Source organism: Drosophila ananassae, chromosome 3L (genome assembly GCF_017639315.1).
Source record: "Drosophila ananassae strain 14024-0371.13 chromosome 3L, ASM1763931v2, whole genome shotgun sequence".
In the NCBI taxonomy this organism is placed as follows: Eukaryota; Metazoa; Arthropoda; class Insecta; order Diptera; family Drosophilidae; genus Drosophila; species Drosophila ananassae.
Window position 1 is genome coordinate 17256769 of NC_057929.1, and position 27508 is coordinate 17284276.

General features: G+C 49.4%; 1 protein-coding gene across 50 annotated transcripts in view; it reads right to left on the minus strand.

The window, feature by feature from the left end:
* The window catches only part of LOC6494021 (dystonin), a 76943-nt gene that overhangs the window by 19267 nt on the left and 30168 nt on the right, over nt 1-27508 (minus strand). For 19 of the 50 annotated variants that reach the window (XM_014907095.3, XM_014907090.3, XM_032450981.2 and 16 more), the window contains 10 exons: nt 21576-21855; nt 20602-21515; nt 19991-20359; nt 18838-19756; nt 17899-18529; nt 17659-17794; nt 16668-16751; nt 15838-16059; nt 11115-11245; nt 557-10901 (listed from right to left, as the gene is read on the minus strand). In XM_014907095.3, coding sequence (XP_014762581.1) covers nt 557-10901; nt 11115-11245; nt 15838-16059; nt 16668-16751; nt 17659-17794; nt 17899-18529; nt 18838-19756; nt 19991-20359; nt 20602-21515; nt 21576-21855 — 14031 coding nt within the window. Of the gene's footprint in view, nt 1-556; nt 10902-11114; nt 11246-11402; nt 11601-14063; nt 14220-15837; nt 16060-16667; nt 16752-17658; nt 17795-17898; nt 18530-18602; nt 18652-18837; nt 19757-19990; nt 20360-20601; nt 21516-21575; nt 21856-22070; nt 22876-25448; nt 25658-27508 lie in introns of those variants that run through there. The other 31 variants (XM_032451005.2, XM_032451006.2, XM_032451002.2 and 28 more) reach the window with 12 other exon arrangements.

The following is a 27508-nucleotide window of genomic DNA, read 5'->3' on the forward strand; positions in this document are numbered from 1 at the left end:
GATCGATGGAGTACGATAGTTATGGGATGCATGTTTGTTGGATGTGGATCAGTGATCTGTGATCTGTGGATGTACTTGCTGATGACTGATCTGATCGGATCGGATCTGATCTGATCTGATATTTTTATTTGGCTTCTGCCGCTTGAGAGCGAAAAATATATAGAACATAAAACTGAATGCCATGCGCTGCAATATAAAGAGATTTGCAAAATAATAATAAATATGATTTGCAAAGTTTTTGCCGAAATATTCTCACACATCTGAGCGGGTTAGTCTGAATGATAGAAAGTAATGGACTTTTTTAGATATAGAGATAGAGACAGAGAGATATAGATAGAGAGAGACAGCGCGCAGATCAAAAACTTCTCAACGAAAATCGAAATATAAATCGAATAATAAATAGAAAAATATGATAAAGTACCAAACATGCCACGAACAAAGCTTTTAATTTAGAATAATTTTGCTGAAATAGTTGCTTTTTGCATTCGAATTTTTGTAAATAAAATTTTGGATCGAAAGAAATCAAAGGAACGGACGGATCTGGTCTGAGACTTACCCTCTGTTCTGCCGGCAGGAGCAGGCCCTTCTCGGCGGCCTTCACCAGGTCGATGTTGTTCTTCGGGTCACTGGCGTCGGTCAGGCGACCCTCGGCGGCATCAATAAGCCCGCTGCCGATGGCAGCCGTCAGTGGGACGATGACCCCGCTGCTGGGATCACGCACCACCGTCGACGAGGGATCCACCAGACCCGAGCCAATGGCCTCCGCCAGCGTGAACTTCCGGCGGCGGATGATATCGGGATGCATTTGGAAGGGATCTACGAGGCATCCGTTGGTGGGATTGTACAGGTTGAAGGTGATGGCTTCAAGCAGGCCGAAGGAGCGCTTGGGTGTGCAGATCAGGCCACTTTCGTAGGCCTCCTGCAGGGTGCAGAGCTTCGAGGTCTGGGTGTTCAGCACGTTCGCCTTGTTGGCGTCCATCAGACCCTTGCGGAAGGCCTCCGGCAGGCGGACCAGCTTGGCCTTGGCCAGATCCTTGACCAGCGCCGAATCGGGATCCACAACCCCAGCACTGGCGGCCTCCTTGAGCGTGTATACCTTGGGCGTTTCGATGACAGTCAGTGAGTCGTTTGCACTATCATCGCCCGCTGGTGCGGATTCGTTGCCAGTTGCACTGGACACTGGGACATAGGTTAGGATTCCGGTCTGCAAGTCCAGGCACTTGGACTCGGCCGCCTGGTCAAAGGTTATCGGTTCGCGGACATAAACAATCAAGGTGGGATCGAAGGCAAAGTACAGGGCCTTCGGGTCCACGAGGGTGCGCTTGGTGGTGTCCACGAGACCGCGTTCCACTGCCACGGAGTACGGCAGGAACTTGAAGCTATCGAAATCGCGTACGAGCGCGGTCTTCGGATCGATTATATTGTACCGGATAGCCTCCTCGAGAGACATTTCGCGCGGCTTGCTGATCACAACGCTCACGGGCGTTTGTCCCAAAAGTTCGACGCTGTCCTGGCGACGGACCACCTCACTGCGATCGGTTAGAGGACGGGCGACGGTCACCAGGATGCCGCGCGCGAGTGCCACGTCGTAGTTGTAGGCCGATTTGGACTTGGGATCGAATACCCGACCCTTGGACACATCGATGTCCCCGTTCTCAATGGCCTCGCCCAGAGGCAGCTCCTTTCCGGTAAGCTGGTTCTTGAACACCGTGGTCGCGGGATCTATAAACCCTGAATGAATAGCCTCGATAAGGTCGAGGTACTCCCCGGTTGTTGGATCGCAGAACTTGCCCGTTTCGGGGCGGTAGAGTTGCTGGCGCAGCACCAGCTCCAGACTTAGCAGGCGGCGGTTGGAGACAATGAAGCCTCGTGCTCTGGCGGCCTGCAGGTCCAACTGTTCGTTACCCAAGTTATAGCAACCCCTGTTGTCATCGATCAACTGCTCCTTGATGGCATTGGCCAGGCGCAGATACTTGCCGGTCTCGTGGTGCTTGACCAGGCTGGAGGACAGGCTAACCACGTCCTCCACGCAGGCCTCGTTAAGATTCAGCTTGCGGTTGGTCACCGGATGGAGGACCTTGCGCGTGGGAGTGTCATAGAAGCCCATGGACAGAAGTTCGTAGAGCCCGAAGCCAGCGTTCTCTATGTCCACAATCAGGCCGAGACTCAGGGCCTCGCCCAGAGGCACAAAGCTACTGCTGCCCGGCTCCCGGAAGACGCCTTCGCGCCTGTTGATGATACCGTTCCTACAGGTCTCGCTGAGGGAATACATGGTTTCGGTTTGCTCATCGAAGTAGCAGGAGAGATGGGGATTGATGACGAAGCTGCGCATACCCTCGAGGAGAGTGATCTGGCGACCACTTCGCGGATCGCTGAGCTTGCCGGTCTTGTCGTCAAAGAGTCCCTGGTGGATGGCTCGCTGAATGCTAATCGGGGCATTGACATCCATGAGGATGCCAATGTCGAAGGCGTGCTTGAGGGTCATGGTCTGGTTGTTGTACAGCAACTTGGAGTTCTGGGCATCAATGACGCCAGAGTCCTTGGCGTGGGTCAGGTTAAGCTGCTTGTAAAGTCCCGTCTTGAAGTCCCTAATCTGGACACTGTGCTCGTCCAGCAGATTGGTGTTCAGGGCCTCGGCAAAGTTCAGTTTCTCGCCCGACTTGGGATCCACAAAGTGTCCGTCCACCTCGTCGTAGACATTCTTCACCACCGCCTCGATGAGACGAAGTGGTTTCTTGGCCTCCACCAGGACACCCCGGTCGAATGCCTCCTTAAAGTCAATCGATTTGTCGTCCTGGTCCTTCACCGTGCCCTGCCTACTGTCCACAATGCCCGTCTCTGTGGCCACCCCGAATGGTATGATCTGACCCGAACCCACATTGACGACCGTCGAATCGGGATCGAGGATGCCCCTGCGAATGGCACGTTCAGTTGTGAGCTTCTCGCGGGTCACCGTGTTGCTGAACTGACCCGTCTTCGGGTCGTAGAGACCCCGGTAGACTGCATCCGGCAGGCTGCGCTTGCGCTTGGGCGGAATGAGAATCCTGTTCTCCAGGGCTTCGTGGAGCGACAGCTTGGTGGAGGTGTATGGATTAATCACATACCCGCCGATCGGATCGAGATAGCCCTTGGCTATGGCCTCGGTGAGGGAAATAATGGACTCCGTTTTGGGGTCGAGCAGCACCAGCTCCTCGGGATTGATGAGCTTCTGGGCAATGGCGGACTTGAGGTCCAGCTGCTTGTCGTCGATGGTGAACTTGGCTGTCGACGGATCGTAGAGACCACGCAGCAGACAATCGACCAGGGACAGCGGCTTCTTGGTGCTGATCAGGTAGCCCTTGACGAAGGCCTCGTCGAGGCTAATGTTGGGCGAGCTCAGTGTGCCGCGCACCGTGTCCAGCAGACCCACCTTGGCCGCCTCCTTGCCCGGCACGATCTTGTCGTGGTCGGCGTCTTTCACCAGCGTAGTATCTAGCTCCACGAAACCCATCTCGATGGCCTGCTGGAGGAGAATCTCCTCACCGGTGACTGGATTCAGGACCTTGCCAGTGCTGGGCGTGTAGTACTCGCGCTGAAGCACCTCCGGCAGGCTCCAGGTCACACTGTCTGTCTTCACCAGACGCTGCTGTACACCCACATCGAACGGCACCAGGGTGTTGTTCTTGTTGTCCTTGATTTGGCCCGTGGAGGGCACCACCAGCTCATCCTCGATGGCGCAGTCCAGCTTGACCTCCTTCTTGGTAACCGTATCAACGATCAACGAAATCTTGGGGTCAACTAGACCGATCTCAATGGACTTTTGCACATCGACCTGGTTCTGACTCTCCGAGTCGAAAAGTTTTCCCGTCTCGGGGTCGTACAGACCCTTGCGAACAGCCGCCTCCAAGGAGATGGGTTTGCGAGCACCGGGCACCAGGAATCCCAGCTGGAAGGCCAGCTCCATGGGGATCTCTTTGAGAGTCTGGATATCGATCACCGTGCCCGCCTGCATGTCCACCACCCCCAACTCAATTGCCATACGCAGCGGAATCACTTCACCGCTGACTGGGTCGCGCACCGATATCGACTGGATGTCCAGCTTGCCACTGTTGATGGCCTCAACAATGGAGCAAACCCGACCATCGTCAAGTATCACCTGTCCGGTCTGTGGGTCAATGGTCACGTTCTCCATGCCCGTCGGTTTCTGTTCCTCCGGATCGGCACGGATTATCCACTGCCGTTCAATGCACTCAAAGAAGGGAATCTTCTTGCCCGTCTTGGGATCCACCATGTGACCTGTGTGCCTATCCAGCAGCGGACGCTCCAGGGCAGCTGTCAGTGTCTCGTACTTGCCCGTGCTGAAGTTCTTCACCAAAATGGTCTCTGGGTTGAAAATGTTCATGTCGAAGACCAGGGTCTGGAAGGAGATCTTCTGGCCAGTAGTTGGGTCGATGAAGTACTGATTCTCTGGATCGTAAATGTTCAACTCGCTGAGCTTTTCGGGCGTCAGTTCGGTGTCCACGTCCACCAGGTAGGATATCTGCTGGAGGATAATCAGTTTGTCGTCGATTATCTGCACTTCATCCAAGGGACTCAGCTGCTCCTCCTTGAGCAGAGTGGAGACAGTCTGCGATTGCTGCTCGCCGTCCACAATAACCTGGCACTCGTCCGGGCTGATGAGTTTCTGGGAAATGGCATCGCCAATGGGCAGAGTCTTGGGCACTTCCCGTTTGATTGTTGGTTCTGCCGACGAAATTGGAAGTTCCACAACATCGCGGGCCTCATCTTCGGGTGATCCCTCGCCGGTCGTGGTGGTGGTAGTGGTTGTGGTGGTCACCTTGGTCACAATTGTGCTGGTGGTGCGGGATATATCTGCTGGCAGCTCTTCCACGATTTCAGTAACCACATGGGTCGTGGGCTGACCAGTTTTCGTTGCCTTATCTGAAGTGAGGGCATCCACCAGAGCCTTGCCGGCCAGGACAGGAGCTCCCACAATGGCCAGTGCTCCCAATTTGGCTGCATCCTTAACATTCTGCAGGACCTTACTGCCTTCTGACGGTTGAGTGTTCTTTTCAGCCTGAATAAAGTCGACAACTGACTGGTGTTTGTTGGTTGAAGTTGGGGGCTGGACAATTTGTTCTAGATCTCCTGGCTGTTGGGGTTTCTCCTCCTGGATAATGGTTGTCGTTGTGGTCACTGTCTCTGTTGTCTGAGTAGGCTCAGTGATTGGTTGGCTTGCATCCTTGGCAGGCTCTTCCTTTACTAGCTCTTCCGTGACTACAGTCTTCTCTGGTTGAGGCGTATCCTTCTTAGGTTCCTCCTTGACTATCTCCGTGACCACTGTTTCTTGTGGTTGCTGTTCTTCGCTGGAAGTGGTAGTAGTGGTTGTGGTAATAGTGGTTGTTACTGTAGATTCTGTAATAGTTGGCTCTTCCACAGTGATCACCCTTTCTTCAACCACTATCGAGCTAGTTGGTTCTTCAGAGACTTCATCGAGAATCTCACTTGGCTTATCGTCCTTAATTGGTTCTTGGACGGCAGGTTTTTCCACTTCAACTTCCGTAATCTTTGCTGGCTCGGATTTGTCCACCTCAGTGACCTCCTTTGGCTGCTGATCGATTGTTGTCACTGTGGTCGTAATGGTAGTGATAGTTTCAGTGCTTGAGACTGGCTCTTGCACTTCAGTTGTTACTTCTGTGATCTTTGTCTCGGCTTTAGGTTCCTCGAATGGTGCCAAAGGAGCTGTGAAAGGTGGCTCAAAAGCTGGCACTTCCTCTTTAACAGCAGTTCTTGGTTGAGGTTCTGGCTTGGTTGGAACTTGAGCAGCTTCCCTGGGTGCTGGCTCAGGAGTTTTCTCTTTTTGAATCGGCTCAGGAGTTGGTTCCTTCGTTACTGGAGCTGGCGTTGTTTCCTTCGTTACTGGAGCTGGAGTTGTTTCCTTCTTGGCTGGCTTCTCCACTGGCTTCTTCTCCACAATCTTCTCAGGCGTGGGCTCTTTTGTGGTTGGCTTTTCTGGCTCCGAAATAGTTTCTTCTCTGGTCACCGTGGTGATGGTTTCAGTTACTTGAACATCCACTGGCTTGTCTTCTGGCTTCTTGGCAATCTCTGGCTCCACTGGAGTTGTCTCCACAGTGGTGGTAGTCTTGACATCCTCCACCACAACGGGTTCGGCATCTCCAGTCTCCGTGGTTGTCTTTGAGGTAGTAATTGTTGTGACTGTGGTGGTGGTCAGTGTGTTGGTGGATTCAACTTCCTGACGCGACACCTCCTGAGGCTTCTCCTGTTGCTGTTCATTTATGATGAAGTTGGCAGTTGTGGAGCTTATGAAATTCTCGGTTTCGTTGAGGAGATTATCCACCTCACTTGGCACTTGTTGTGGCTCTGGCACATTGCGGCGCTCCTGTTCTATGAAGCTGCTCTGAGGTTTCTCTGGTTTTTGGGTCGTAGTCTTGGCATCTTCTGCGGGAGACTTCACAGATTTGATAAGGCTCTTCACGCCGCTGACAAGGGCTCCTCCGGCCAGCACTGGAGCAGCAATTACTCCCAGTGCTCCCATCTTGGCAGCATCCTTTACATTTTGCAGAGTCTTTGATGGCTCCTTGCCGACCTTGGTCTCGGCTTCGCTTACAGTCGGAATAGCAGGATTTTCCTTGGTGGACTGCGTGGTGCTGATCACTTGCATCTCTTGCTTGTGCGTATCTGAGCTGACCACCACTGTCTGGGTGCGCTCCTCCACCACAACCGTCTGATCGCTGCTCGTGGGAAGATTCTGAACGGCTTCTGGGCTTTCTCCGGCCGCTGCCTTGGTTTCCCGGGTGGTTGATTCCTCGCGCAGGATACCAAGCTCCTTGGCCTCTTCCAGGCTGACCACCTCACCGGTGTTTACGTTCTGGACTTCGTTGTTCGAAATCAGTACATAGCCCTGCATCAGTTCAATGGTTTTCGTCGTCACTGTATGCACGGCTCGTACTGTTTCCATGATTTCTGTCTTGGGAATAGGCTTCTGGGTGACCACGAAGTCGGACAGTTGCTTCACTACCAGTACTCCATTCTCCATTGCCTGGCGGAGCGGCAAGCGCTCTCCCGTAGTTGGAACGGTGATGGTTTGGGCGGCCACGTCGATCAGATCTCGCTCCATAGCGGCCACCACTTCGATGGCGTCCTTTTTGGGGGCATATGGAATAGACATGATGAAGTTCTCGTCGATGGCTTGCTTGATGGGCAGAGCATTCTTGGTGCTCGGATGCAGGACCACTCGCTTCGACGGCTCCACAAGACTCTTCTCAACCGCCACTGGGAATATCATACCCACCGGAGGGATGTCCACCTTCGACTTTTGCTGATCGTAGCTCGGATCGAAGAGCCTGGCTTCGATGGCTTCGCTGATGTTGAGGTTCTTGTTCTTGTACTTGAAGATGGACTCATCCGCGTCCACGATGCCCTTCTTGATGGCCGCCTCCAGGGTGCACTTCTCAGGCTTGCGGAGTGTAGAGTGGGGGTCCAAGACCTCGCACACGATTGCCTCGTGAATGCTCAGCGGATAGCCACTCTCCGGATGAACAATGGTCTGAGTTTTCGGGTCAACTAGTCCCTGGGCAGCCAGTCGCGGCACCGACAGGCTCTTGGCCAGCGGCATGAGTATGTGATTGGTCTGCTCGGGATCGAGTATCTTCTGTTCCACGGCTTGTCGCAGGTTCAGCACACGGTTGCTCTGGGGATCGATGATCTTGCCACGACGCCCATCAATCATGCCCGTGTTCAAGGCCTCGGTTATGTTCACCACCTCTCCCTGAGGATTGGTAAAGTTGTTCGTGTCCTCGAGTATCTTGCAGGTCTCCTCATCAATGATTCCCTTGCGCAACGCGTCCTTCGGTTTCAGAATGATCTTTCGCATCCTCTGAAGCACCACAACCTTTTCCTCCACTGTTGTCGTCGATGGTTCGCTGTCGAAGGACCGTCCACGCTGGAGTTGATCTCGAGACACGATACCTCGTTCGTAGGCCACCTCCACTGGAATCTGTTCGCCTGTTCGTGGATCCGTGACAAAACGGACCGTTCGCAGGGCTCCCTCGGCAGCCACCAGAGGGGCTCCCACCACACTGAGCAGGCCCAGCTTGGTGGCGGTGATCAGATCGACAGGTTGTCCCTCCGCATCGAGTATGGTTTCTGTCTTGGGATCGTAAATGGAACGGGCTATCGCCTCTGTTACGGAAATGGGCTGCTTGGTTCTCGGGTCGACGATTTTGATGAGCTGCTCGTCTATGAGTCCCTGGCGGGCGGCATCGAAGATGTTCTCGGTCTCGCCGCTCTGGGTGAAGATGACCAGAGCCGTGGACGGATCGTAGATGGCGCCGGGAGCGATCTGCAGAGGCTCTGGTGAGGCGAGCTCACGTTGGCAGGTACTCACCTCCACGAACTTTGGCGGCGCATCCTTAAGGGGCGTAGAGACCTCCAGTACATCTGGCATGTTGTTGACCCTCGTGATCCGAAGGATTGTCTTCTGGCTGGAACCTCTAGTCGCCGGTACTGTCTCCAGAATGATCTTGCCCTCGTCAATGGCACTGCGCATGCCCAGGACCTGTTTCCGGCTGTTGGTGTAGTTGCCATAGCTGTCCAGAATATCACGCTCGAAGGCCGATTGCACAGAGATCTTGTCGCCGGTGCTGGGATCGATTATGGAAACCGACAGGTTGTTGATGATCTGCTTGTTGATGCACTCCTCGAAGTTAACCAAGCGATCCGTGCCCTGCACGTGGAACACTCCGGTATCCGGGTTGAAGATACGCTGCTCGATGGCATCCTTGAGACGCCATCCACCCGGAGGCAGTTCCATAATCTGTCGCTCCGTCACATTCTGCTCGATGTAGCTGCTCTTCTCCATGTTGATGAAGTCGGAGACCACTCGCTGTGGCTTGATCAGCTCCTGGGAAATGGGAATCTCCACAGACTTCTCCACGTACTTTGTGTGCTGGGTGTTCAGCTTGATGGGTTCTGCTTCTGGGATGATCTGCTTGGTCACAATGGTGATGGTGGACTTTGTCTTCTTCCTATTCGTTGGCTCTGGAACAGTCTGGTTGCTGTCGGGGACGAGCAGTCCGTAGTTGAGAGCCTGCTGCACTGAGTAGATGTTGCCCGTTTTGGGGTCCTTGAACAGCTGCCTTTCTTCGTCGATGAATCCCTGACGCACTGCCTCCGTAAATGTTAGCAGCACCTGGTCGCCTGGCTCCTGGGAACCCGCCCTGATTGTCACGTATCTGTTGATAGTCCTGGTCACAGTCTCAGTGGTCAAGGTGATGTTGAGCAAACTGCTCAGAAGCAGAGCTCCCTCGGCGGTGATAAACTTCCGCTCGATGGCGGTGTCCAAAGGAACTGTCTCACCTGTCTTGGGGTCCAAGAGGTAGCCTGTCTTCGGGTCAATCAGATTATGATAGACCAGATCGAAGACACTGAGCTCCTGGCCACTGGCGTTCTGTACCCCGATACCCCGATTGAACATCTCGTACACCTCTTGGCGCACCAGACCCTCGCCCACCGCCACCTCTAGGGGCACCAGACTATCCCTACCCGTTTCCAAGGCAAAGCCCGTGCTCTTGCGACGCAAAAGGTCACGCGAAAGGGCCACATTAAAGCTAACATAGTCGCTGCTCCTCAGGTCCTTGAACCCATCGATATCGAAAATCGACCGCTGCGCCACCGAACTAATCAGACCGCGCTCCACCGCCTCGGGTATGCTGATCAGTTCCCCGGTCATAAAGTCACGGTACTTGCATTCCGCCGGCAGAACGATACCGTCGGCGATGGCCTCCTGAAGGGTGACCAGTTCGCCCTTCCGTTTCGTGATGCATTTCAGATTATTGCCATCCAAAACGCCCGCCTCGATGGCCTGCATGATGCTCAGTTTCTCGCGGCGCATGGGACTCGTGATCTGGGCCTGCTTGTCGAGCAGGTTCAGATCGCAGATGTCCTTCAGCGTGTACGGCTTAACGATCAACTGACGGTTACGCGCCTCCGCGAATGTGAGCTTCTCCTTGGTCACCTCGTTAACGTACCGACCCGTCTTGGCATTCAGAACGCCCGACTGCAGTGCCTCCTGCAGTGTGATCTTCGTATCGCGTTTCGCGTCCACCACCTCGCGCACACCCGCGTCAATTAGCTGATTGGCAATGGCCGAGTCCAGCCGGAACTTGTCGCCGGAATTGCGATCCGCTATCCAGCCGGCGCCGTCGACCAGGCCATGGGCGATGGCATCGCTCAGGCACAGTGCATTCGACTTGATTGTCACCGACTCGTGCCGGATGAGGTAGCCCCGCTCGTAGGCCTCCGCCAGGCTGATCGTCTGGCCCGACTTGACGCGATACAGGCCCGTCTTGGTGTCCACACTCCCCGCAGTAATGGCGTCGGCAATGTTGCGCGGATTCTCCGGCGAACCGGTGCTCTCTACGGTCACCGTGCTGTTTACCTTAATCCTCTTCTCGGCCGTCTCGTAACCGGATTCCGCTTCGTTTATTTCACGCTGGATAACCTCCAGCAATGACAGCTCTCTTCCACTGGCATCTCGTCCGGCTCCGGGCTGGAGCAGCTGTCTGGCCAGCTGGGCATCGATTAGTCCCTGTTCGGCGGCCTGTTCCAGGCTGATGCGGCGGTCGCCCACCAGCATCTCTCCCGTTCGCACATCCAAAATGCGCAGCTGGATGGCCTCGCCAATCGTCAGGACGCGGCCCGTACGCGGATCACGTATTCCGGCAATATCCAGCACAGAGTTTCCGCCCAGCTGCTGGGAGCGCTTGAGCGTCCGAATTTCGTTGAACTGGATCTGAGAGGGGGGCAGGTTGGAGGTGATGACCTCCTGACTAGCGGCGTCCAAGCCATCGCTACTGTAGACGCTCTTCGTAGAGCTTTTCGTTGTCTTCGTTGAGCTGAATCTGTGGAGGGAGAAAGGGGAAATGAATATAAGAATGAACACTAATAAAGGAGTGAAAAGTGTTCATTTTAGAAAGTGAACAGATTCATTTTACAAGAAAGTGAACTAGATTCATTCTGCAAGAAGATGAACTAGATTCATTCTGCAAGAAGATGAATATTCATTTTAGAAGTGAACACTATTCATTCTATTATAACTGAAAACTGATACTCACTGTGTGGTGCTGTAGGTGGTGGTGTAGAGATCCTCCGGGCGTGCAGCGTAGCCATCGCCAGTTGGCACGCTGCCCGCACTGAAGTCAACCCTAAAGGTCTTGAGCGGTTTCTGTAGACTCTCAGCGTATTGCTAAATGCCGGAAACGAAAGCAAGTTAGTAAAAGTTGGTAACTACGATTAAATGTAAAATATCTTCAAATGCAAGTCGTTGGAATCTTTGCGAGGCAGAGTCGAGGGAAATAAAACACAAAAAAAGATAGAAGTGGTAGGAGATTTTGGAGCATTACCTGAAACTCGAACGCAAAGTCGTAGTCACTTTCCTCTGCCACTTGGACAGTCGTGGTTTGGGTTTTGGATTTGGTCGTCTTGCGACCCGATCTATGCTGAGGCATGTCTAAGGCTTTAGTTTCGTTCAGTTCAACAAAGTCATAGTCAGCAATTTGATTGGTTTGTTTCGTTGGCTTAGTAGGGGCTTCTTGAATGCACTGCGCGAGATTTAATTGTGACAATAGCCGATTAGAGATTACGATAGACGTGATTGGTTTTTATTTCTTGGACGCGTCACTTTGAAGTTAAGAGGGCCACAGTTGAGTTTTGTGGAATGTTTTGTTTATGGCATGCGTGAGAGTGATATGGCCCGAAAGATAAATACACCGGCGATAAAGCAAACAGAAATGGTAGAGCCTCCGAGTCTCCTTCACCTTCGGTTGTAACGAATCTCAGCTCGTAAGTCTGACTAAATCCACGTTGATTCACTCAAAACTCAGTCCATTCACTGGTCTCGGGCTGTGCACTTCGACTTGCCCCGTACCAGAAACAATTATTATTATCAACCCGTTCCAAAGCACACACAAGTCACATAAAGCACGCCAAAAAAATGGGGGAAAAAGTACGAATAACACAACCCAAAGCCTTTATGAAAATAGAAATGACGCTATATATGGAGAAGGCCTCAGTCGCTCTGCAAATATGTAGTCCAAACACTGACAAGGGCTCTATATGTGTTTTTTTCTTTTTATGAATCGGGTTATTACCCGGGAAGAGGTCTTTCCCTGTGCCGGTGGTATCCGGAGTGCATCTTATCTGGCAGATGGTAATTTATCTTTCCAGAGTATGTGGCATATGGTTGCAGGGCCATAACTTCAATATTAATTGCACTGACGTCACTATTAATTCCTACGAAAAGGCTGCAGAATCAATTACCAGATGAAGTCACTGCGAAAGTGATTGGTATTTTCGATTTGCATTTTTTAAATAAACAAAACAGCAAAAATTGCTAAATTGCTATTGCTATTCAAGGTTGACCTAGAGTAGGTAGAAGCAACAAATAAATTATAATTAACTAAAATACGCAACAACACCGACACAAAAAAACACAGAAATACGAGTACGGGTACGGGTACGGGAACAATGATGTCATCAGGCGATGAATATTTTTGATAATAAATGAAACAAGTTTTGTGCCGAAGCAGCAAACATAAATATATTATTCTCAATGATGTTTCCTCCGTAACATTCCCTAAGCAGATTAAAATGAATCTTGGCCCTAATCGACACTGATAACATGACTAATACGCCACGTTGTGCCGGCTGGTGGCTGATGGCGAGAGCGCAGTCGATACTGAGAGCGTTGGTGGCACATTCACAGAGAGAGGGATGGAAAGCTTTCTCAATGAGAACGTGCAGCATGCAGCAGGGAGGACATGCCTCGCCTATGCGGCATCACGAAAATAGGCGCCCACCTCGCCCCATCTTCTTAAGACTTGCAGTTGGAGGCAAAGACCCCGAAACACTCGCTTTCATTCCTGATTTATCGTGGCACCAAAATATGTTAGAATGCCACTAAAAATATACGTTTGTTTCTCAACATATATATATATATCTTTTTGGGTGTCCCAGCGTATCGAAGGCAAACAGGGCCAAACACACAAAAAAGCTACAGCTAAGGCGGCACGAGTATTAAATCGATAAAAGTCAGATGGGAAAGTGCAGGGCCGACGAAAAAATGGGAAACAAAAAGCCACAAACACACCCACTTTGTAAATCTTTTCAACTCTAAAATGTTACTAATTATTTTGTCTAATAAATATTCAAGTCTAATAAATATATTTTGTTTTCCAAGGAAGCTAGACTGTCAACAGAAAACTGATCGCTCAATCCCCTAGCAGCGTGCCTGATGGATTGCACCTCATAGATTAGATTGTAGCGCCAGCTTTCTGACTTTCCGGCGATCTGAGAGCGTTGATAGGAAGTCGTATTTCATGTCACTCATCACCGAAATAATTGAGTGAGAGATTCCACTAACGGCTTTCCCTTTAACTGCACTCCATAATGCTATAATTTTTGGTTTAGAGGCAACTTTTAACGAGCCAAGCACAACCCGTTTGACTCATGGCTGCTACTAGACTTTTATTTTATGATTTTAAGAGTGTTGCTGGGTTTTCATTAACACCCGACAGACCCGACAGTCGAAAATATAGAAGCCAAAGAGTCGAGTCAACATTCCGATTCTTGCGACATGTTCAAGGCTATATTAATAATGTATTTCTTTTATTTTCGTTTTCACACTCTTCACGATTCAGTTTTGTTTGCTTTTCGGTTGTTTACGGCAGTCTTTTTATTTAATTCTTAAGAGTCAGGCATCACTGAGGAGTGACTTCATTTTAGGGCTATAATAGAACTCTTATGGGGTGAAGCACTACTTTTTAAATTTAAATTTCTATTAGTGGAATAAAAGCGGGACGGGGGCAACGCGATTCGCATTTAATTGAAACGGCACCAAGACCAGTGCACGGACACACTTTCTATACGGCATTCAGGCCGTATGTGACATCACGTCTGCCCATGCGGCGTATGAGCAATATATTCCTGGCAGGTCAGGAACAAAAAAGATGAAGTAGCTACTATTTGGTTATTTATTTAACACCACTCTATTCTACGATAATTACACGTTCAATTCAAATACACTCCGACCAGCGATTCGGAGGGCTTTTGGCCTTTGTTTGGCTTTTCAAACACACCGGCAGCAGTTCACAGCAAACAGCGACACACGGAGCGTATACGTGATTACACAACCACGTCGCATTCGGAACTAAAATGCGAGAAGCGAAACAGAAACAGAAACCGAAACCGAAAGCATGCTACTCGCAAAAGCCGAGAGCGCTCTTTTTCTCAGAGAATATATTTTGTATTTTTTTTTAAGTTGGAGAACCGAAAGCAGCTATGCCGGCTAATAAAGAAAAAAAAGATACTTTCCAGCTGTTGCGCCAAAACACTTATAAACAATCCATTTACAATGGCTTGTCAGCTTAGGAGTCCCGGAGTTCTGGGCTCCACATTAAAGTCGAAAACAATACGCGGAAGTCAAAGAACAAAGTAACTCCAGCCGCCGTTCATCCGACTTGTTTGTCAAAAAGATACAAAAGCCCAAAACCAGTTTGCGAAGCGATCTAACCTTCTAAATAACTTACTTTGCGATCCAGTCTATTTAAGCCAACGGAGCTCTCGCTCGACCCGCCCCTGCTATGCATATCAAGTTGGCCCGAAGGCAAAAACATGGCAATGGTAATGGTAGCAGTTATGATGTCACTCTCCCAGCCCCGAAAAACACCTTTAAAAAAAGTGTAGATTCTGAAGATAATATTGGCAGGAGGAGCATACCAGAGATAGAAGTATCTCAGCCCTAGTCTAGGCCCTAATATTTGTCTTTTTTAAGAAAAAGATTCGAGGTACTTTGCCTATTCATTAAGGTAATTGCCAGTTAAATATTTACACGCCATTATTCAAACAGCAGGGAATACTTCTTGCCCAGAAATCCAACTATTAATTGAATTTCTTGGATCGCGAAACTCTAAACCAGTCTAACAAAAATAGTCAGATCGAGAATAACAAAAATTCGGAGGAGTTGACAGATGGCGACAAAGATGTTGATGACGTCCCCTGGCATTGAATTCGGACGGTCGTTCCTCATTAATATTTATAGAGTTCCCATCAGCGTCGTCATTCTTAATTCGAAATCTGTCTCCAATTTGCCTAATTGGTCAAGCGAGCTTATCTTTTTCATTTATTGTTTTCTTTGGCTATTCGATTTTTTTGTTATTTTTTTAATAGAAACTCTGGCCTGACATAATGCAATGTTTATTTTTAAAAATTAAACAAACTGCTCCATCAATTGTCAGCGCAGACAAACGACAGTCACGAATATAAAACGATGAAAATAGTTTAAATTTTTATAAATTAATCAAGCCGTGATTAATGGCAGCAACATTTCAAGCGCTGACACTCCACCATTGACGGAATTTTGTTACCCGATCCACTGACTGAATGACTGTGATGTCATTATAGAGTAGTATAGTACTGCCGCTGTACACCGATTCTGAAGGTTAATTTAATAATGCTAAACGGCCGCCGGTTAACAGATACACTGATACAGTTACAGATACACCACACATTCACGTTGAGATACAAAAGCACAGATGGAGATACAATGATACTGCCACTATGAGAGCTCGTATTTGCATTTGAAAACTTGGTGTTTGAAAAAAAATAAGAAACGAAAGCGCCAAACTCGTTTTCTGAACTTGAACCCCGCGACTCACGCGATTACGACACTGCCAATCGAGTACTTTAGAGCCTAACCTTTTGTCCGAGTATAGAGTCTGATGTCAGGGTACCTCGCAAAGATCCTTCATGGGAGGGATCTACTTTAGGGGGATTACTCACCAGACCGTCGCTGCCATTCACTTCGATGGCCGTCTTCAGCCTCTGCGACAGTTGTTCCAGCAACCTGTCGTACTTCGTATTGAGATTGTCCAAACGCTGGCTGTAATACTGTGTGGCACCCGGATCGCTATCCGCCGGACGAAGATCCCGTCGTGGCGGCGAGAACGAGGGCCGGGCCTCAAGGAGCCAGTCCACAAACCGTAGACATTTACTGTCGTAGATCTATATAGTCCCAAGTCCCACGATGTTTCGACGATTGTTTTTTTTGTTTGTTTGTTGATTGGTTGGTTAATTTCGGTTAAAGGTTAGTAATTTTTGTGTTAAACAAGTTGGTTTTTGTTTTTGGTTTTGTCGTTGGGGAGTAGAGGGGTTTATATATTTAGTGCTTTTTATTTTATTGATTAATCAATACGAATTACTTTTTTGGCTAAAAATTGCTTTTTAATTGGTTTGTTTGTTTGTTTGTGGTTTGTGTTTTTTGTTGGTTGGTCAGGCTGTTTTTTGTTTCTGTATCACCCAAGTGTTATTCACGCACCTTTAACCCTTTTCTAGTTTTTTGGTTTTTGGTTGGACTTCTTGAAAGTCCGTTAAAAAGCATTAAATATATTGGAAATAGATTTTGATAGAGAGGCAGAGAGAAACAGCTAAGAGGTGTTTATAGAGTAATATCTTTGGGATATCGTGTCTTTGGTCGAAAATATTCACAATCACACAGAGTAGAGGTGCTAACCTCTCATGACCTGACCTATCTCAACCGAACTCTTGGCCCAGTTGGGATGGATCGGTCCCTCATCTCAATCACACAATAGAACAGTCGTACTAATTTTTACCTTGGCTTCGCGTATGAGTCGTCCTCCAGCCACGTTGACATTTTCGATTTTTGGTTTTCGTTCGATTGCAGCTCCGAGCAGTTTCTATGGGGCATTTCGAGGGGCATTTGGTTTTTGTTTCATAGGATTTTCAATTTTTTTGGTTTCATTTATAGTTTGATCATTGTTTGTGTTCGTTTATAGTGTGTGATAATATTTGATTGTTGTGTAAAAAGTTCAAGTTTTGGTGAAAATACAAAAAATTAGACAAGAATACATATACGATTAGTTTTCAACTACAAATACGATAATACTGGGTGGATATATATAATGTGGGTGTACGTCCATGGGGATGTACGTTTATAGGTGCATCTTAGGATTACTTAGGGGGACAAAACTACAAACATAAAATCATAAAAGTAGTCGGGTTTCAAAACTACTACACGTATTTGGTATCAATTTACAGTGTGTGGAGGGACGAGGAACTACTTATATGGATAGTTCTGTGTGGGAGGTGGTCATGTAGCCACTTTTGGAGGTCTGGTCCAATGTGTATATATATGTACATATGGTATAGAGTGTGTGGGTGGGGTGGTCTATTGGATTAGACAAGAACTACTGCAGAACTGCGGACAAGGGACCATAGATATTGTTTCTTGGACAGTTAAACAAATGTAAATGGATCACAAAGACAAAAAACTAAGTATACACATAGAATAATAAATAAATAAATATTTAATAGAGTGTCCAACACCAGCGGTTTAGAACCCAAACTCTTGGCGGGTTTTTGGGGGAAGAGTCTAACTACTTTTTGGACAACTACTTGCTACGTATATATACTTTGTGTTTCCCCTGATTCGATTTCGACTGGGGGCTAGGGCTAGCAGCAGTCCTAGCAGACCTAGGAGAGACTGTACAAGGATCTGGGTAGAGATCTAAGGCTAGAGACTAATCAGAACGCTGATCGGAATGGAAATCAAGTCATTACAGGGGCGGGCGTCGTTCTACTCACGTCTAGTTCGTATGCCGAGGTGGCGGTGGGCATGGCCGACAGACGTTCGGTGGTGCCATCCACCCATGACTCCTCCACTTGCACGCTCGACTGGAGATTCTTCATTAGCCCGATAGCCGTTTCGCATGAGCGCATTCTGAAAGAGTATAATGACACGGCGTTAGCACAGCAGGTCTCCTCGTCCCAAAAAAGGCAGCCTTTTGGGGCGCAGGTTATGGGATCGCAGGTGTCGGGACTCACCTTTCAGCCAGCTGGTTGCAAACCGCACTCCAGCGTGTGTTCAGGCGCTCCACGTTCGAGTGCAGCCGCTTGAGGTCGCCCAGCACCTTGGTGGGCACTCCCATCCGTCCCAGCTGGTCGGCCGCGTCGTTCATCTTGTCCATCTGCGGCTGCTGCTGGGTAATGACGTCCTGCATGTGGGTCAGTTGCTTGAACACCTGCTGCAGGCCCTCGGCGGTCGAGGGCAGGTCCTGGTGCTTGGCCAGCTCGTTCTCCAGCTCGGAGATGACGTGCTCGTTGTCCTCCAGACCGGCCAGCGAGGCCTCCAGCAGCTTGAGTCGGTCCTTGTGCAGGCCGCTCTGGGTGTTCAGCTCCTTCCACAGCTCCATCAGGTTGTCCAGGCTCTTCTTCAGCACCGGGGTCTTCAGGGCGATCGTCCGGAATGTCTCCTGGAGGTGCTTCAGCTCCGGCTCCAGCAGATGCAGCCGGCGCTCGTAGTCCGCATGGATCTCGAGCACATGCTCCAACGAATCCAGATCACGGGGCAGTGGAGCCAGTATAATCTGGTCCAGCTCCCGAGCCATGTCCTCCAGCTTGCTCTTGATGGCAATGCATTCCTCCGTGAAGATGCGACTGGCCTGCTTGCTCTCCTCTGTGGGAAGTAATGAATTTTTATTAGAATTATGATCGGAATATGTATCCAGATAGTAGCCCTCATGGGTTACCCCTTGTTTTGACACTCGCGAACAGCTTCTTCATGGTTGACTAGGCCAGACAAGACTGAGTTTCTTTCTGGCTTCCTGCTCGCCACTTGCCACTTGCCACTCAGATCAAACTTGGGCATTAAATTCAATTAGCCTCCGTCAATTAACCGATTTGGACAGCTGGCGAGCGCCGTCAATTGAAAAGCGAGGATGGAACCCTCTCTTCCCTGGAATTCCTACCCACTCCCACACTCACCTTCGGCGCGGGCTCGCTTCTCGAACTCATCGAACAGCCGATTGACCTCGTCCATTTCGCGGCGCAGACGTCGCAGCTGCGGATCATTGGGATCGCCCTCGCTGAGCAATTTATCGGCGTCGTCGTTGAGAGCCCGCCGGATGGCGGTACGCTGCTCCGGACCCATGGCCAGGAACTGGTCAAAGTCCCAGCCCTTGACCACACGGATGGTGGCAAAGATCATGTTCTGGCGCAGACGCAGATGCTTCTTCTGCCAGAGGGCAACGGATCGGTCGAACAGGCGCTTCAGACGCTCGGCGGCATCGATGGCCTCCTGGTCCGGTGGCGGCAGCAGCAGGCAGGCTCCGGGTATGGAGCCCTCCTGACCCTTGGAAGTGCGCACACGCCACTTGACGCGTCCCGAGTTGTCCAGCAGTGTCACTGTCTCGCCCTTTTCGATTTGCAGCTGACCCTGTTGCTTGTAGGCGCAGATGGCCTGCACGGGACCCTGACGGTTCACCGGCTGGCGGCGCTTGTTCAGTGGCACCACGGTCTGTGCCCGCCGTTGCAGGGTAGCCACGGTCTCGCCGAAGGCATTCAGCTCCTCGCGCAGGTCCTGCATGCCGCGCAGCAGGGTCTCCCCCTGGTCCAGTCCGAAGTCGGACTGCGAGAATTTGCTATTGAGTATTTCATCGCGCTTGGCCAGCCACTGCTCGGCGTCCTTGATCTCGCCGAAGAACTGATGGTACTCGGTGGCGTGCTTGAGGTGCACCTCCAGGCAGAGTGTCAGCTGCAGGAGCCAGGCCCACTGCTGTTGCAGGGCCGTCAGATGGGCCTCGATGCACTTGGAGGCCGGGTGCTGTTGGTTTAACAGCGCCTCTCCGCGATCCAGGATGGTGGCAAAGTGCATCTCGCGCTTCTCCAGCTCGGACATAAGGTTCTAAAGGGTCAAGAATATAATTATTAGTAATGGATTAAAACATGAGCTACTCTTAAGTGCACTTGGTTGGTTGCATTTTTCAAAGAATAAATAATTTTGTTTCAAAGTAGTTTCAAAGGATAACCAATCTGGGGGTCTTACCTCGTCGCCATTACCAAATGCACGCTTGGAAACAAATAGAAGCACAACACGTATTGGAAGCTATTACTAGGCTAGCATCTAGGGACCACTTACCTCATAGTATCTGTGCACGGAGGGCAGATCGAGTTGTTTGTCCGCCCAGTCGCGCGAGATTTCCACCTGCTCCTTCTCGTTGAGCCACTGCAGCTCCGCCGAGGCCTGGCCAAGGAAGTGCTGCAGCGAGTCCAGATCCGAGAGCCTTTTCGTCGAGGTGCTGAGCAGCTCGGCGTAGACCTTCTGCAGCTGGTTGAGTCGCTGCTGGTACAAGGCCAGCTCGTCGCCGGAGAACTTGGTCTGCTGGCGCTCGTCGTTGAGAATTTTCGAGTGGAACTGGTCGATGATCTTGTGCTCGTGCTGTTGCCGGTCCAGTTCCTCCTTCACCGATGGCAAGTCGCTGCCATAGTCGGCGGCAAGCAATTGTTTCTACAATGATAATTGATTAGAGTTTCCAGGTTTTAAAAATTCAATAAATTTGTCTACAAGTTTGTGTCTCAACGCTTTTATTCCTAATTTATGGTTTCCGATTTGCATTCCCGGCTTGCAGCCATAAATTAGTTCCAGAAAACATCATAAAACTCATTATGGATGCAAGCTTGTGATGGAATCAAACCAGTTCCCACAATCTTTGGGGAGACTAATGGCATAACAGATCAGGGATTACTCACCAACTTATTCTGGCACCATTCAATGTGCTCCTGCAGATCGCGGAAGTGGGGATTCGTGTCGATCTGACGGGATTCGACCACCATGCGCGTTTGACGCGTCACCGTGGTCTCGTGGACGGGATACTTCAAACCGGACAGTTTCTGTACCAGGTTTGTGTGGAAATTGGTGCGCAGCTGGGCCCATCTCTGGTGCAGTTTGTTGACCTTCTTGTGCAGCTCGCTGACATGGGGATAGCGGCCCTCGTTGAGCACATGGCAGTCCTGGTTCATGTCCTGTATGGGCTCCTCCAGGTGACGGATCTCCGTTTCGAGGGCCTCCACAATGCTCTTGGCATCGACGGGATGCAGTCGCTCGATGCGTCGTCCCTCCTCGACGATGCGCGTCTCCAGATCGGTCAGCTTCTGGTCCACATGCTTGATTTCGCGCTGGACCTTGTCGGCCAACCGTTGGAGGCGCTCCAGTCGCTCGATCTCCTGCTGGAGGATCACTTCGCGATCCTGCAGCGCCGTATTCATGCGGTACCAGGCCTTCTCGATGGCATCCGGCCGGAGTTCCGCCTCCACGTCCACCTCGCCAACGGTCTCGAAGTAACGCTCCAGCTCCTTGTAGATCTGGATGAGCTTGGACTTCTCCCGTTTGCGGGCACTGACCTCCTCGCTGCGGAAGCGCTGCAGATCGCTCAGCAGCCGCTTCATCTCGATGAGGGTCGGCGGGAAGGAGCGCTCCTGCAAGTAGGCGGTCTTCTCTCGGCACCAGTAGATGAACTGCTGGGCCAGGTCGCGGTATTCATGGACCCGGCGTTGTGACTCCATATCGAACAACGGATGGATGGATGGTGGCTCCGGGAATACGTCGTACAGCGACGAGATGTACGTGATGAGAGACTTCTCATCCGGCTCATTGGTGTCCACATCTAGGGAGGGGAGAGAACCATAAATATAAGGACTACTTGTAGATCATCTTAAAGACATACCTTCTGGATCCAAGAGACGCGTAACTCCGTACTCCTTCTCCACAATGTGGAAGGCCGTCTCCAGGCGATCGCGGGGCCGATCGTTCCTTGCCTTTCGCCAGTCAAGCAAGTCCGGTCGGTTGCGATGCACCAGAGCCGAGAAGGCCAGTCCGTCGCGCCACGACGACGTAAAGTCATTGACACGCACGCCCGGATACCGAGCTGTCGAGCGGCGCGCCCACCGCAGCAGAGCCTCCCGAGCGGATACGTTGTCCTCCTTGCCCACAACAATATCGGAGATCTGGCGGAGAATACAACAAAATGGTTAGTAATGGATAGTAATGGAATGTAACCAATAGATAATCGTAATTATAATTCAAAGACACGTTTTGTTTAGTCAACAGATGATGACTAAGAATGTGATTTGTCACAGCTAGTATTCCCGGATTCATTGATTGAGCATTTGAAACAGAATCCCCCTAGAGCTCCCTAGACCTCATCCTTCCGCTTGATTACCTCTCTGCGGTGCGTGGATGACTCAATGGCCGGGGGGAGAGCACGACGGTACTCCAGCTCCGAGCTGCGTATCATCTTGGCCGGCGGGAGGAGATCCTCCGCTGGCTGGGCATTCTCCTCCGCCCGGCTCAGGGTGGTCACCTTGCGCACTATGTGCGTGGTCACCCGACGATGGCCATTGGGCGCCCGTTGCGACGTCTTGGTGCTCTCCACACTGGAGCCCAGCACCTCCGTCGAGATGCGCTTGTTCCGGGTGACTTGCTGGTAGTGCGCCGTCGAGGAGGAGCCACTGCCACTGGACGGGACCAGGGCACGGGTCTCGGAGATGCGACGACTGTTGCCAGCCGGGTCCTGGAAGGTCACCGTGCGCTCGATGTTGGTCCGCTCGTGGGGAACACTTCCCAGGGGCGACACACCCGGGTAGTCCGTGATGACAGCCTCCACGGTGCGCTCCCGCTTGGTCTCGTGCCGGTACCGCAAGCTGGAGTCATCGATGTTGGTGGTTATGGCAGGACCGCGCGAGGAGTGCACCACCTCGGAGCCGCTGCTCAGGACATCGCCCCGGCCCCCATTCGTCTGACGGACCAGCTGCTGGGTGCGCTTCAGCGTCGATTGCGAGCTGGAGTGCATGATGTTATCGCCGTGTTATCGGCCTTCTAATTTATCGCATTTATCGTTTGCTATCGTCGTTTTATGCTCTATATCGTTTATCGTTTGAAACTTGTTTCGTTTGAGAGTTCGTTAAGAAATGTATCTTTATTTTTTTCTTCGTTGACGCGTTTCTTTTCTGCCGATTTTCGTAATTCTGCGTGATTGTCAAAATAGGTTTAATTATTTGGCGCACTCTTCGTGCCGGTCCGCACAATTTGCGATTAATTAAGCCGGAGACCCGTAGCCGTAGCCATAGCTGATGCCATAGCTAAAGCCAAACCAAAGTCAAAAAGCTGAAATAAAATCCAAAGCCGGCACCGGCACCGGATGTCTTGGTCTATGGCATTGCCCTAGACATTGTTGGAAACCCCATCGAGAACTGAAGCAGTGCCCCAAAGTGGAGTGAAGTCTTAAGCTCCAGCTCCAACTCCATCGCCATCTCTAGCCCCCCATTGTTGTTGTGAATTATTTATTGTGTTGTACGTACACATAATTATCCCAACTGTCTATCTGTCTTGCTCTTGGCGCTATTTGTTGGCGCTTCTCTCTTCAGTTGCCGACGCTCGTCATTTTAATTTTTTGCAAAAAAACGAGAGAAAAAAAAATATATCCCCTACCTACACGTTGGCGGTAAAAAGTTAATGTACGCCTCTGATTCATGGGCTCTGGAGGGAGGGAGATTCATTAGTTTCAGAACACGCAAGCCTATTTTGCATAGAGGAAGAGCAGAGGGAACGTTTTGAAAATGGAACGAAATTCACCGCTAGCTTTAGGGCTGTAGTGCACTATGGAAGTGGACAGGAAGCTCATGAAAGTTGGCAAATATTTAAGGTCTAAGGTCTAAAGAACATCATCAAGGTACACAAAATTAATTGATTGAAAGCTTAGAATAGTTATAGAAAAAACAAACCTATTTTGCATAGAGGAAGTGCAGAGTGAACGTTTTGAAAATGGAACAGTATTCACCGCTAGCTTTAGGGCTGTTGTGCACTACGGAAGTGGACAGGAAGTCAAGGAAAGTTGGCAAATATTTGGGGTGTTGACTATTATCAAGGCAAAAAATATCAATTGATTGAAAGCTTAGACTTTTTTCAGGAAAAACAAACATATTCTGTCTAGAGGAAGTGCAGAGGGAACGTTTTGAAATAGAACAGTATTCACCGCTAGCTTAAGGGCTGTTAGGCACTACCTAAATAGACAGGAAGTTCATAAAGATGCAAAATATTAAGGGTATTGAACATCATCAAGGCAAACAAAATATATTGATGGAAAGTGACTAGTAAAGAGAGTTACTAGTTAGACTAGTTACAGAAAAAATATACCTATTTTGCATAGAGGAAGAGCAAAGGGAACGTTTTAAAAATGGAACAGCATTCACTGCTAGCTTTAGGGCTGTTTTGCCCTACTAACTAGACAGGAAGACCATGAAAGTTGGCAATAACCCCCATAAAATACAAACTTTCTGGGTCAATTAAGTCTCAATGCCTTGTTCTTACACCCAAGGCTGTTGAAATGGAAATCTCTAGACTAATCCACATCCATATGGCTCAAGATCAATAAAAACAGTTGGCCAGGCCAAAAAGAGCGCCCACTCGCCAATCAGCACGACAGAATGTTTGTTTTGCATTGGACATACATAGAAATTGAAATTGAAATGGAGACTGGGGACTGGGGACTGGGGACTGGACTAAACTAAAAACAAAAACAGTGAGATCTGGAGGTTGTGGACTGCGTTTTACGCCTGCGCATGAGCGTGACAAACAAACCCAAACCCATCCATATCCACACCAAAAATGCTAATTGCAGCATTTTAAGCACACTATAAACGATCAGCGTTGTTTTTATGTGATTATGCCAAAAACAAAATGATAGAGAAGACAAATACCTGGGGCTGCCAGCTTTCAAAAGTGTCTGTGGAGGCGTCTCTAAGAGGCGTTAATAGCTTGACATTCTCAATGACTTTTGTGAAGCGGCGGCGGCAGCTCTAGAGCTCTATTGCTCTATAGCTCTATAGCTCCATCTGGTCGTTGCCTATTTCGGTTTACTGGCTACTGTTGGCTGATTTAGCGACGTCTCAGATTCTCTTTTCAACCAGATGCCTGCCAATTTGCATTGCTCAACAGAGGAGAAGCATTAAATTGGGGATTTGTGGCCAAATAAATTAAAATTAATAAAGCATCAAAGACAGTAACAATGAAGCACTTGGGGTCCGGAGCGTTGAAAATTGCAAAATAACAAAATTGTGATTGTTTTTTTTTGTCTTTTGAGGCTCTGAACTGGAACTGGAACAAGTGACGAATAGGCTGAAGCCGAATAGGAAAAACGAGATGAAATCGGAGGAGATCGGAGGGAGTGCAATATGTCATTATTTTACAGCTGCTTGGGCATTTCTGTTTGTTTGAAAACAACAAACAAACGATCGAATTGAAACAAATCGAGGTCTGAACACTCTCCCCCCCCTAAGCACTTTGGTAATAAACTCGTCATAAAAAAATAATTGAGTACGGTTTGAAAGATTGAAATGGAACTCAATTGGCTGCAGCCGAATGAGATTGAAATCAATTGGAATTGGCGGCATTTAATAAATCAAAACGAAGCGATTATGTTCGTCTTTAGAGTCTTTCTTGATTCTGACATCATACAAATGCCGAATTAATTGGAGAACTTTGGCTTTGATTTGGCATGACGGCAGACCCCCTTTTAACACACTAGGCTTTAGAGATTTACAAAAGATTTTCCGGGTTTTCCACGCACACACACACAACACACACACACGTTTCAGAGTTCAGAGTTCCTATCGCGGAATCGGATCGGATCGGTGGGACGCATATATGCGATTTTCGAAAATTGTTATTTGGTTTGTCCAAGAAGAGAATGAGGGAGCGTCGTGAATGGTGTGGCGGCGGCGTCTCGACAACAACTAAAAGCGATCGGGCCAAGTTAAAACGCTTAAAGTGCGCCGCTTGGCCAGGTGTTGACGTCGCTGCCGCCGTCGACAGCTACGCTGGCAGAGCAGTCGCCTTCTTTATTTTTTTTTTACAGGTGAGAACACAACACACAAAATAGATACGTTGAAACAAAGTGGAATTGGCACATGACGAGCTGTGGCTGTTGCTTTTTTGCGTCGGCGTCACAAGTCGGACTTCTATATGGAACCGCGATCGTGCCGACAGCTGTGCGTGTGTGTAAGGTGTGTGTGTGTTTGTGTGTGTTGGTGTCTCTGCCATCCCCGTTATGGGTTGCTGGCTTCGCTGCCTTCGTTCCACCTGATTCTGCTGCTGGCGCTGGCTGCCCTGCCGCCGCTTTGATGACGTATTTGCAACCAACACCTGTGTTTGTTGCGGCAACCATGGCAACGCCAACGCCAGCGCAGCGCCAACGCCAGCAGCGACGCCTACGCCAACGCACAGGTAAGGCAGCAGCAGCAGCAACAAAAACAATTATAGCAAAAAATAATAACAATATACAGAGGTTGAAGAAACAGACCCTAAAACGTACCCTTTCCTAACAATAATTGATTGAAATAAAGTCCACTCTAAGCAGGGTCACGGTCGCCACAATTGTCACGGTCGCCATAAAGAAGGAACTCTCCAAAGTAAGCTTTTTGAGGATAAAAAACATTATTCTATGATTGTTTTTAACTCTCAAAAAACCCTTTCCTTAGGGTATCTGAAATACCATCACAACAGAGAAAAAAAGGTTTGCCAAACGGGTGGAGAGAGTCTGAATTACACAACACCGGCTTCGGGTCGAGTATTCCCTCTCTCATTAGTAATTTTGTTGTGGTAGCTCAGTGGCTCAGTTCTCGACCATCAGCTCTCAACCCCAAAACCCCAGAGCCCAGAGTGGGTACGTCATCGTCCGGCCGGGTACTGCTGAGTACAAGAATACCAAGCCAAGGTATAATAACAATGGGAATTAGAAACAGAAGAAAGAGCTGGCGAAGAACAGCTCAGAATAGATGAGGAAACCAGAAGAAGAACTTGGTAGTTGATGGCAGCCAACAGTAGTGGAATGTGAACAAGTTTTGATTAAAAAAAAAACCGAAAGGCCAGCTCAGCCAAAAGTAAGCAAAAATTAGTCAAAGTCTAAAGCGGAGAAGAGCGCTCTGGAGTGAACCCATGGTATTTCTGGGTCTTGGCAATTTGAATTTAAATCTCATAACACATCACGACCAAGTCATTACATTTTACAGAGTGACCCAAAAACCTGGCAAAAAAAAACAAAATGACCAATGATGCTAACAGGTTTACGACAAAGCAGAACAAAAAGGGCAACGACAGCGAAAGAAAGGGTGATTTTAGGGCATTAGAAGGTTAGGAAGTGGGGTATTCGCCATTCGAAGCAACTCTAGTCTCAGTTATGCAACTAATTATAGAAATATTTAAGGCAGGCAATAATTTTAATGCAAATTAGGGCTGCAATTACGGACACATTGCATGCTTTTCACTCATTAATTATCGTGCCAAATATGGCAGCTTAGAACTTGCACTTAGAAAGTCCAGTGGGTGTTTTGGAATCTGTATACGAGTGACTGGAGCTACTTAGACGGAAGTGGCTATTGCTTCCAGGTTCCACCAACTTTGAATGTGTACAAGATACAAACAAATCGCGCCCCGACACACTCGCTCGGTTACTGCCAAGCCAACATTGGTTAATTAGCATGTTACATGCCTTAAAGCCCCCGGACCTGATGCCCTATATGGAGTAAAAGGCAGTACGAGCATGATGGATATCTATACAGCTATAGCAGCTTTAACAACTGTTGTCCGGAATAAATACTCTCA